We start from the raw sequence: 12621 nt of genomic DNA, 5'->3' as shown, positions 1-12621 counted from the left end.
CTGATTTATGATCATTGTTTTAAGGTTTTTCTAACCAATAAGTTGTGTTTATATAAACAAAATAGTCTTTTATTTAAACATAATAAAAACAGTGATATTTGTTTCAAGAGGAGTATATTTTAGTTTGGTTAAGCTACTTCAATTTCTTTATATTAAACTAACTACTCAAGCCAAGAAATAAGTGTCTGTACTTGGGAGTGCTTTAATGATAATCTATTTCAATTCAATCTTACTTTATGCAGTGCAGCTGTCTTAGATAAATAAACTCTTGTATATTCTGATCTCTGGCGCTTTCACTCTGATGCAAAATCATAAAGATCATGATTAAATACAGTGGAAGCTTTCTTTTTCAGATATGATAGTCACATTTTATTCTCCTTTATTGTATGCTGCTACTATGCTGCTTCTCTGTGTAATTAATGTTAATGCCAGCTCAAGGAATTGGTATGAAAGCAGTCATGGTAAGGTGATAACATCCAGCTAACAAGACATCAGTGCAGATAAGAGTACTCTTAAAGAAAAGGAAGCACAGAAATCAACACTCTTGATTCTTGGTGAACTAAGGAAAAAGCTAAGCACTGAAATTGCCCATGCTGAATTGTCCGTTGTTTTCTTGGCGCTGATGTGTGTATACATTGAGGTGTATCAGTGGAGTTGCTTGGTCCATGTTCTTTGAATACATCATTGAAGACCAGTGAGCTAATACACAGAATGCAGAGTGCTCTGACCCAACAAAAATATATGTCTAAGATCTCTGATTTGATGAGTGGTTAGAAACACAATTTAAGAATTAATCTTCCTGCTCCTTCTGTTTTGTTGATCTTGAAAAGAGTAGATGTAAAAGAAGTTGTGAGAATAAGCTTTGTGATGGTAGTGTGTAGTAAGGTAAGTGCTCTTGGCTTGGACTGGCGCACGCTTCGTTGGGTTAGAAACTGGCTGGATAGCTGGGCCCAAAGAGTCGTGGTGAATGGAGTCAAGTCCAGTTGGAGGCCGGTCACTAGTGGCGTCCCCCAGGGCTCAGTGCTGGGGCCGGTCCTCTTTAATATCTTCATCGATGATCTGGACGAGGGCATCGAGTGCACCCTCAGTAAGTTCGCAGATGACACCAAGTTAGGTGCGTGTGTCGATCTGCTTGAGGGTAGGAAAGCTCTGCAGGAGGATCTGGATAGGCTGGACCGATGGGCTGAGGTCAACTGCATGAAGTTCAACAAGGCCAAGTGCCGGGTCCTGCACCTGGGGCGCAATAACCCCAAGCAGAGCTACAGGCTGGGAGAGGAATGGTTGGAAAGCTGCCAGGCAGAGAAGGACCTGGGAGTGATGGTTGACAGTCGGCTGAATATGAGCCAGCAGTGTGCTCAGGTGGCCAAGAAGGCCAACGGCATCCTGGCTTGTATCAGGAACAGCGTGACCAGCAGGGCTAGGGAGGTGATCGTCCCGCTGTACTCAGCTCTGGTGAGGCCGCACCTCGAGTACTGTGTTCAGTTTTGGGCCCCTCGCTACAAGAAGGACATCGAGGTGCTTGAGCGGGTGCAGAGAAGGGCGACGAAGCTGGTGAGGGGCCTGGAGAACAAGTCCTACGAGGAGCGGCTGAGGGAGCTGGGCTTGTTCAGCCTGGAGAAGAGGAGGCTCAGGGGTGACCTTATTGCTCTTTTTAGGTACCTCAAGGGAGGCTGTAGCGAGGTGGGGGTTGGCCTGTTCTCCCACGTGCCTGGTGACAGGACGAGGGGGAATGGGTTTAAGTTGAGCCAGGGGAGTTTTAGGTTAGATGTTAGGAAGAACTTCTTCACTGAAAGGGTTGTGAGGCACTGGAACAGGCTGCCCAGGGAAGTGGTGGAGTCACCATCCCTGGAAGTCTTCAAAAGACGTTTAGATGTAGAGCTTAGGGATATGGTTTAGTGGAGGGCTGTTAGCGTTAGGTTGGAGGTTGGACTCGATGACCTTGAGGTCTCTTCCAACCTAGGAAATTCTGTGATTCTGTGATTCTGTGAAGGTTAGATGTTAGGAAGAACTTCTTCACTGACAGGGTTGTGAGGCATTGGAACGGGCTGCCCAGGGAAGTGGTGGAGTCACCATCCCTGGAAGTCTTCAAAAGACGCTTAGATGTAGAGCTTAGGGATATGGTTTAGTGGAGGGCTGTTAGCGTTAGGTTGGAGGTTGGACTCGATGACCTTGAGGTCTCTTCCAACCTAGAAAATTCTGTGATTCTGTGTGAAAACATGCTATCATGTGAATAACCCAGTCTGATGAAGTTACTTGGTGATGGTGGCATTGTAACACACACTAATGTGTATGTACATGTTCATATACACACAACACAAAGATGCTTTTAAAATATTTTTAGATCATGCAACTACTGCTATGACATCTGAAGTAGATATGTCCGGCTATTAGGTTCCATAAATGAGCTTCCCAGGCTGTACAAGTCTTTTGTAATGGTCATTAAGTAAATGTCTTTTTAGTTGATATCAAAAATAGTGTTATTTGACTCAGTCCTACAGCACTATTAAGAATTTGTCTGTCAGACAGTGGGTCATTCTTTTTTTTTTTTTTTTTTTAAACTATGATCATTATTTATTTATTTATTTATTTATTTCTGCAAAATCATTTTCTATGTGTTGTGGCTGTCAAATCATATAACATTTCCTAGAGGTAGTTGAAAACTGTTTTAAAAACATGGAAATACTCTATATAACTGTAGCAATACGGAGAATATGTGGCTTATGCGTACATTGCACTCTATTTTATATCTGGAACAGAAAGATAACTAATTTCTATGGTTTTGAATGAAGGAGTACCTGTCATCACATGCTTAATTTGGTTTGCCTATAGGCAGTACCACTGTATAAGTCATGTATTAAACTTATTTTTTGCTAGATTCATAGATTTTGATAAATATTGTAATTTCATTATCCTCTTGTGTAAATCAGAGCATGAAATGTTTCTTAGACACTTAATTGCCAGAAGCAAGCATGGGAAAAAGCAGTAAGACACTGTTTTAGCTTGGAGAAATGTCTCAGAAAGGACTTTTTTTTTTAATTGAAAACTGTTTTTCATATGACTTCTGACTGAGATGAATGTTCCATTTCATCTTCACTGGGGCCTGAGGACTGCTGTAGGATAGTCTTGGTTTTCAGTTTCTCTGCATAGCAGGAGATGGGGTCACCTCAGTATAAGGAACAACCATAGCTGAGTGTCTCTGGCTTCTTTGCATTCTTGTCCTTCATAAATAGCCAACTCCTGCCAACAAAGCACTGACTGCAGTTCCTTTGTAGGCAGCAGCAGAATGGAGTTGGGTGTCTGGTGTTCCCTGATGCCACCAGTACTCTCACTGGAGCACTGGAGCTATTGGTAAAATTCTGACTTAGTGTGGAGTAATCAGAGCTGTCTGCAGGCTGACTTGGGCACACTGACGACGTTTACAGAGGTATTTGCACAGAACTTGGTACTAAATGCCCCAAAATAATTTTATCAAAAAAGCTGAACTTGAATGACAAGTTCCTTTTTGTAATACTCAAATTCTAGTAGCCCTGAGAACACTGCCTAAGAAAGAACTGAGTGTTAATGAAGATCAGCAGTGCATCAGTTCTGTGGGGGAGATGAAACCAGAAAGATGGTGAAGGAGTTTGTGAAGCTGCAAATCTTGAGTTGTTTTGAAAAGCAGCCAATATAACCTCCTAGCTGAAACTGTGATCTCTATAGAAATAATTTGTAATCTATTTCTTTACTCCTGCCTTCCACTTGGGAAAGCTTTCTGTTCCCCAGTGGTGAGAAGAGTTATTAAACAACATAGAAAAAATAATCGAGCACTTAAAAATAAGTGAGGCTTCTGGTAATCTTCAGTTTCTATTTCATAACAGGACCAGCCTACAGGATAATGGGATAGCTAAAGCCCAAGAAGAGCAGTTTGACAAAGGATCGGATAGAATATCTGATCTATCACTCTTTACAGAATAGATGAATCCCAAGTGAGAATGGAAACATTGATGCTGCCACTCTGTCTCAAAAGCTATCTAATGTGAGAGCACAGGAAGAACTAAGACGTGAACTCTCAGAAGCCTTGGGAGTGTTTAGGCAGAATACAGGCCAATTTTTGTAGCAGAAAGTTCTTTCAGCTAAAGGATGAACAATCTGTCTGCATTAAAAAGGTGGATTTTCTGATTTGAAGAGGCCATGAGCAACAAAAGGACACTATAAAAGATGAGCATAACTAGATGCATGACGAAAGGGCAATAGTGAGGTTAATCGCAGATCAGTATTTTTGCTACAAGGTGTCATGTCTGTAACAGAGTAACAGTCAGAATGTGTGCAAAGGCAGCAGGGAAAGCCAAGAAGCATTGATCGGAGCATCCTGATGCTAAAAGATGTTGAAAATTCTCACGTCTAAAAGAGTCTGAGGGCCAAATGAAGGAGATAAATATTCAGGTTTGAGGAAGCTCTAACAGTTGTGCAGGTGACAACTGTGAAGCATAAAATTTCCAAAAGTGCAGGTAAGTTACACATAGCAGTCCTTCACTTACTGGAAAGAGACTAATCCTTACAATAAAGCTTATATCTTACGTATCTTAGATTTTATTGTTATTATTTGATTGGAATTATGTACTAATGTGATGAGGAGGAGGTACTTTTATCCAACCAAGTTTATTGTGTTTAGTTTTGCAAACACCAAAGGATTTGTGATAATTATTATACCATTGAGCTCCTCTATAAAAATAAATGATAAATTATTCATTACCAGGTCTTTATTTTAGTTGCATTTCTCACATAAAACACTTAAAACACAATTTTAAACAAAAATTAATCTGGAGTGTAATATATCAGACTCTTTTCTCATACAGGCTCTATGGTAATGATAAAAAAAACTGTGCAATTTCAAACTTATCCAGTATTTTTTAGGGAAAACTATGGAATACTGTACTATTTAAAATTTACAAAGAACAGTTACACGTATCATAAAGAAAATGTTGCTAGGTCTGTGCTACAACTTATGAAGTTATGCTTGTGTAATGCATCTTGATATTTTGGGCTTACAAGGGTTTTACAGACCTGAGTCACTTTTGAGGAAACATTGACCCTGTGGCTCAAATGTATCTTTAGGATAACATCAGTGTTTTAATGGATGCAATTTTACATCTACCATGTTATTAACAACAAAGGGCAAATTTATGCTTGGCATATCTCTCTTGGCAAAGTTGGCACTAAACCAGGGAGTCATTTTCCCTATTGTATTTAACAACATGTTTCAGATTTAAAAGCCATGGAACCATTAAAATATGACTCCATCAATTAGAAAGCAATTGTGGTATGTCTTTCTAGTGCTCAGGGATTAACTCAATATAATCTCAGTGTGGTTAACAAAGGCAGTTAGCTACTTGCTTTAAACATATTTTAAATCTCTAAAAAAGAATGACTATGTGGAGAACAGGATTGGCCCCAATGGCATGTGCCCAAAAAATGAGCTGTTGACTTCACTGAGTTTAGTGGGAGCCTTGAACTGAATGACATGATCAAGCCCCTAAGGGACTGTTCCTGTAGGTGGTCCACACTTGAAATTCACCTAAATTTTTGTATCTTCTTAGAGATGAAAGCAAAGATTAAAAAACATCCAGCTTCTATCCTCTCTGCACTGATGTCAACACTTGCTTTAGGGCAACTTCATAAAGCAGAGATGAGAAGAAACTGAAGAATCATGACTATCTGTTCTATTTGCTCTTACCAATAGTTAATCTTAGGAAATCTGATTTTGCATACCGGATATTAGAGAAAAGCCACCTGTGGAGCTGGAGCTGCTGGAGAAATTTGTGCTTATATAGCTGGCAGCTACCATCCTGTCAGCTCTGCCTCCATCCTAATTCACTGCAGTGTGAATAAAATCAGTTGGCTTAATTCGTTTTGTCTTGGTAATAAGTCCTGTCTTAGTAATTTGATCTCCTTCTGTGATATGATCACCTGCTTAGTGGGTTAAGGGAAGGCCATGGATGTAATATTTTTTTGGATTTTAAAGGCCTTTGATACTGTCCCTCACAGCATCATTGTGAACGAGTTGGCCAACTGTGAGATAAACAGGGTCGTGCCATGCTGGGTGATGAACTAGCTTGATGGGAGAGCCCAAAGGGTTGTAGTCAACATTTCTAACAATAACCTGGATGCAGGTGTTGAATGCATCCTCGGCAAGTTTGCTGATGATGCTAAACTGGGAAGTGCTGTTGGCTCTCTGGAGGGACAAGAGGCGTAGCAGAGGGCTCTAGATAGATGGGAGCACTGGGAAGTCAGCACTGGCATGAAGTTCAACAAAGGGAAATGCTGGAGTGATGGTGGGCACAGGCACAGCCTGGGAGAAGTGCAGCTGGGAGCAGCTCAGCAGAAGGGCACTGGGGCTGCTGGTTGGCACCAGGCTCAGCATGAGCCAGCAGTGTCCCCTGGCAGCCAGGAGGGCAAACTGCATTTGGGGTGCATTGAACAGAGCACAGCCAGCCAGTCAAAAGAGGTGATTCTCCTGCTATATTTAGCATTGGTGCGGCATCACATTGAATATCATGTGCAGTTCGGGGCTTCTCAGTATGAAAATGACAGTAAGGTCCTCAGAAGCATCCAAAAAGAGGGCAACAAAGGTGGTGAAAGGGCTGGAAGGCATGTCCTTTGAGGACACTGGGTTGTCTGGTGTGGAGGGGAGAGGCCAAGAGGTGACCTCACTGCTCCCTGCAGCTCCCTGAGGAGGGGAGGCACAGAGGGAAGCACCAGTCTCTGCTCTCTGGGACCAAGGACAGGGCAAGGCACACAGGGATGGCCCAGAGCTGCACCAGAGGAGGGCCAGACAGGGCATTAGGAAAAATGTCTTTACTGTGAGGGTAGTCAAATGCTGGGACAGGCTTCCTACAGGGATGGTTGATTGCCCAAGCCCCTCAGTGTTCAAGAGGCATTTGGATAATGCACTTGGTAACATACTTTAATATTTGGGTGGCTCTGAAGAGGTCAGGCAGTTGGACCTGATGGTCTTTGCAGGTCCTTTCCCAACTGAACTATTCTAATCTAATTGACCTGCAGAAAAAGTATCTGTTATATACTGATGGTATCGTGGAGGTCTCCTGGGATTTTGCCACTGAATTTGGAGGTGTATGAAGAATTACAGGGAAAGCAAGGACCTGTTTATACAGTGCTTAGTTCAGGCTGACCCTCAGTTTAAGTAATACCTCAGTTCTGCTGTAGTCTGATACAAAATGCTGTTGACCAGACTCTACCAAAAAGATTTGTTTTTCTGGAGAATCTCCCCTCTGCCCCAAGGCTTATGGCAAATGAAACACTTTTTTAAAAATATTGTTTTAATAGAAATGATGTTTGTACATTGTAAAGGGATTTGTGATTTTTTTTTTTCCTTTAGTTGATAGGAAAGAGTCTGTAGTTGTGATTGCATGCCTTACTGTAGAGGGTTAGGAAAAAGAAAAGAGGAAGAGAAGGGCTAAAGCTGATACTTAGAAAAGGCAGGAGGGATGTTATTGCCTCCCTTGGCTGTTGGGGCAGAAAGGGAGGAAGTGAGATCTTCTGTGGCTAGGAGTTTGTTTTTTCTTTTGCTGTTAGCAAGCCTGCTGTCCATTAACGGCTCAGTGATCACATTGTTTTCCCCCCACCTCCATTTGCCAAGTTCCCAAGATCTGCAGAAAGGAAAAAGATCATGTTGTTTGCCTTGTGTGTGGGTCACGCTTTGCAGCCCGTGCAGCTTCAGCCCCACAGGACATGACGGCTGCTGCAGGCTTCAGCTGGCCAGTGCTCTCCACGACACTGCCACCCGCCCTTCACACAGCACTCCTCAGAGGGTGAGGGCTGCCCTGGATAAGGTCTTGCAGTCAGTCCGTGAGGTGTCTGCCCCAAAAGGTTTCCTCTTTCTTTTAGGGGATTAAACCTCTGACCTGGGCCTTTCCTGCCTGGGGTGGGACTTCCCCAGCTCCTCTCAGGGCCTTTCTTTGGAGGGCCGAAAGCCCATTGTCTGTCAGCCTCAGCAGCAACGTCCCTTAGTGCCTCTGTCTTTCCCTCCCTGCTTCAGGCAGCCCCTGCGACCAGCCTGCTGTTCCCCCCAGGCCCAGCCATTTTCTGCCACATCTCAGCAGCTAGCTCTTCCTTTTGCCATCCCCTCCATCTCACCAGTCACGCTGCCCTTTAGCCATTCTTCTAGCCATCCCCTTCGTGGCCTTCTAGCCATCCCCTTCACTGCTCCCAGGCATTAAATATGCTGCTCAGAAACAATAAACGCTGTCAGGCTGTATTTGTCTCCTTCCCTGCATGCGGTTGAGTGTAATATGCATTTTCCTGGCCACTGGCAAGGAAGGTCTAGCTAGTGCAGGAGACTCCACAAAGGTGCTATCCTGATACTGTGAGAACTGGGAATTGTGGCTTTGGATAGATTGTTTGCACCTGTCCATGTTAGCCTTCTGATGACAAACAGAAGGATATCTAAAACCATCACTCCTTTTCTTATAGTCTTTCTTTCTTTCTTTCTTTCTTTCTTTCTTTCTTTCTTTCTTTCTTTCTTTCTTTCTTTCTTTCTTTCTGTGTTGTCAGTGGCAGAACTCTGAAATTTCACATAGATAATTCAAAATACTTTGTTTATATATTTTTATTGATGGGCATTGCTTATCATTGCCAAACAAAGGATTTACTAAAATCCTTTCTCTCTCTCTTCCATTCTGCTTAGTTACACTTCTCTGAGTTAAAGCAGAGGCAAATCTCCTGGGGTGGATGCTTTAGTAGAGAAATTAGAATCTGATGAAATTGTGTTAAAACACAATGTATTTATTCAGTTTGGAATGCCCATACTGTTGTCTGTAGATTTATACCCTTCAGAGCAATAATCTAACATAAGATGTTGTCACTCCTACTGAAGTCCTGAAATAGTTACAAAAAATAACACAACTGAAGTGAAACTGAAAACCTAGAAGGTGGAAAATTATGCGAAGAAACTACAAAGAAAGGTCTTGCTGATATATTTACTGATGATGAAGTCTGAGTGATCATTCAGTTTAATCTGCCTCTAAAAGCATTAGCTGAATGTGTATTTCACCTTTCTGCAACAAGTATTGAATTTGATTTTTATTCCTTCTAGGGCTGTCAGAACGAGTGTATGGCTGGAGGATGTTCAGGTGAAGCAACAAAGCATGTGACTGAATCTTTCAAGGTATGTTGTTTGCTAAAAGATGAGCATCTGGAGCATTTCAGTAGGTGGTGTCAGACAGCATCCTTATCAGGCATACTTAGCTACTGACAAGCTACTGCTTGAATTTCATAGTTCTGTAAGTTGCATTTGATAAAAATATTTTCAGTATAGAAATTAAGAAAGTTATAAGAAGAGCTTTAATTTGTTACCATTTTAAGTACTAGCTAAAAGGTTAGGAGTCATTAAGAATAAATAATCTATTATAAGTGTTTTTTTAAACTTGTCTGCTTCAAAAGCAATATCAAAATTGATTTTTTTTTCCACATTAGGGTTTGATTTTTTGTTTATTTTTGTTTGTTTGATTTTTGTTTTTCTCCAGACTAAGTCTATGTAACACTCTATGCTTTTATTAATTGTTAAAATTTGGCATTGTAAACAGTGTTTAAAAGTAGTTTTCACCATCTGGTCTCAAAATTACAGAGCTAAGAATCTCAGAAGGACTCTAAAGCACACCACAGCTCTGGCATATTATCAGCACTCAATGAGCAAACAGCATTCTTCATTATCATAGTACTGAGCAGCTGCCAGGAACTGACATGAAATTGAATCCCTCTTTTTTTTTTTTTTCTTTAATCTTGTGCTTAAAACTGAGCTCAGTTAAGATACCACTTTTCTCCTCTGCCTCCTTACTGAATGTAGTGCTAGTAATAAGAGCTCATTTTAAACAGAATATGGACACAGATGCCAACTTCTAATTTTCTGCTGAAAACATAGAGACTATCAAAATGTAGTCCTTTGAGTTCTACCTTCTGTTCTCATTCCATTTTATTTTCTGCCTCTCTTTTATACTTCTCTTGTATTTATGCCTTATGTCACATCTGTAATTTTTTCTTTCCCTCACTTTCTCTGCTTTGCAACCTTGAAAAAGCCTCATCTATCTTTTGCAGATGTTTTTTAAAAAATTACCCCAAAACTGTTGACCTCACTTGTGCTTTTTCAGCAGTTCCTTTCCTGTTATTGCTGACTATTGTCAGCAGTACAGGAGACGAAATTATAATGATACACTTTGTAACCATCACGTTCTTCCTGAATTTCTCAGGCAGTGTCACAGTTGTGCAGTCTTCTGAATTATGCTTAAGTAGTTATTTCCCTTTTAGCTTCCAAGCTTTAACTATATATAGAAAATAAATGCTGCAGAAAATGTGTTGGCCTCCTTGATAAGATTTATTCTGATGCTGGTCCCTTTGAAAATGGCTAAAAATTCTTAAGAGCCTATGACTGCAGGATTTTACCATGTAACAACATGTAATTGATATTTTTTTCCCCAAATCTCAACCCCCTCCAGTTCTTCTCTTCCTTATTTCTTTGCTTTGTGTCCTTCTGGTAATTCTGCCCCAAATGATGTTTTAGGATGAATTTTCAGCCTGAAGATCTGTTTGGGAAAATGTTGATATATCCAGGCATGCATCCAGATTTGGAGCTTCAAGATTTCACATGTATGGAGTGCAGAGTTTTGTGGAAACACCTTTAAGATATAGACAAGATAGATTTCAGTGGATTCAATCAGTAGAGTGTGCTAGTGTATTTAAAAACAAAAGTTGCTTTAAAGAAAAGAGAATCCTGTATAACTATACTTGTTGGCATAGTCCAGAAGGAGAGACAGAGTGGCAGCAATCTCTGGTAGTGTTTGGGTCATGGGTGAAGTAGGCATAAATTAAAGCAGACTTGAGACAGATTTAAATTATACTGTCAGTCAAATGGGTCCCTTACCAAAGCTCCAAATATTGAGTGGCACAAAACTGGATTTAATCCAGTTTCCTTTTTATCTGTACTTGCATATCAGCCAGCATGGCAAATCATTTTAGTGGAGAGTCTGAGTGAGGGGAAAGATATACTAGCAGGTGGGACAGATGGTCATAGAGGGAATAATGCTAGAAAAACAGCTGGCCTAAGCTGAAGTCTAATTTGTAAGTCCATTCCTGCCTTATGGCTTTGTTTCTGAAGATCAGCTGCTGTCACCAGGAAAGAGGTACAGTTCTTCAGAAAATATTTTACCATGGGGCATGCATGTGTATATGGAAGTTATGATGGGGATATTGCAACTGATTACAATGTTGTGTATAATTACTTGCAGTCTCTTTAGCTTCATTATCAAATTATAAAGAAAAAGGCTTATAAACAAAGGAAAAATAGCACTAGGCAATGACAAATAAAATAGCCTGGGTTCATTCTAAGGAACTTCACAGACAGTTCTGGGAAAAAGTTAGATGCTACTTTAGAATCTATAGATAATGATATTTCAGAGTTGGCCCATGGAGCTGCCTGTGCTAAAAAAAAGCTGCAATTTTGTGCCAGTAATTTAAGTAGTTCAATATTGTGGGAATGGAAATACAGATAACAGGGCATGGTTTTGCTTTATGCTTATATAAAACATATTATTTAAAGTGGATGATGCCAATATTTGAATCCAAGATTACCCCTCTGAAGACAGTTTTTCATTTTAGAATGTAGTGCTGTGCTTTTTAGGTGTGGGTAGGCTTTGAATTTCCCTGAAATTTCTGTCTGGCTTCAAAAGATGGACATGAAGTGTTCCCATATACTGGGAAGAAAGGAAGGAGTATAACATAGGGGATCTAGAGAGCTGTGAACCCCACTGCTAGCTGCTTACTGTTTTCAGTTCTCATGGAGTTCTCTCTAGTCACCAGGTCAGAATTGGCAATTTGTTCATGTTAACTGCAACTGAAATACCACAATTTTACTCCCTTTCCATGTTAAAAATCTCATCCTGATTGCTATGTGATTTATAAAGTACTTAATCTATTGCATTTAGAGTTATCACACAACCAGTGGAACAGATAAATATTATTTCCTTTGACATTTCTTATGCTACAGCTTCCTGTATTGTAGAAAAGGTCAAATACCCAGAACTAAATGTATGCAGCTCCTTCTACTAGAGTGAAATGTGTATCTTCTCTTCAACTATTGTTTGTACATATATATATAAATATATATCACAGACTGGTTAAGGTTGGCAGGGGCCTATGGAGGCCAAGTGGTCTAACTCCTGCTCAAGGTGGGCCACCCAGAGCAGGTTACCCAGGACCATGTCCAGGTCGATTCTGAAGATCTCCAAGAGGGAGACTCCACAGCCTCTCTGGGCAGCCTATGCCTATGCTCTGGCCCATGCCTAGCACAAAAGTGCTGCCTGATGTTTAGATGGAATCTCCTGTGCTCCAATTTGTGACCATAGCCTCTTGTCCTAGCACTGGGCACCACTGAGAAGAGCCTGGCTCTGTCTTCTTTGCACCCTCCCATCAGATATTTATATACATTGATAAAATCCTCCCTGAGCCTCCTCTTCTCCAGGGTGAACAGTCTCAGCTCTCTCAGCATCTCCTCATAGGAGAGGTGCTCCAGTCCCTTGGTCATTTATTTATCTATATACATACATGTACATACATATATGCATATAAGTACAC

At 40.9% G+C, this 12621-nt stretch overlaps 1 protein-coding gene across 1 annotated transcript in view; it reads left to right on the top strand.

The window, feature by feature from the left end:
- BCAT1 (branched chain amino acid transaminase 1) overlaps positions 1-12621 on the top strand; it is a 63698-nt gene that overhangs the window by 10336 nt on the left and 40741 nt on the right. Inside the window, exon 2 of the mRNA XM_032188612.1 lies at positions 9092-9163. Coding sequence (XP_032044503.1) covers positions 9092-9163 — 72 coding nt within the window. The remainder of the gene's footprint in view (positions 1-9091; positions 9164-12621) is intronic.

This window comes from Aythya fuligula, chromosome 1 (genome assembly GCF_009819795.1).
Source record: "Aythya fuligula isolate bAytFul2 chromosome 1, bAytFul2.pri, whole genome shotgun sequence".
In the NCBI taxonomy this organism is placed as follows: Eukaryota; Metazoa; Chordata; class Aves; order Anseriformes; family Anatidae; genus Aythya; species Aythya fuligula.
This window is presented reverse-complemented; position numbering and strand designations above follow the sequence as displayed.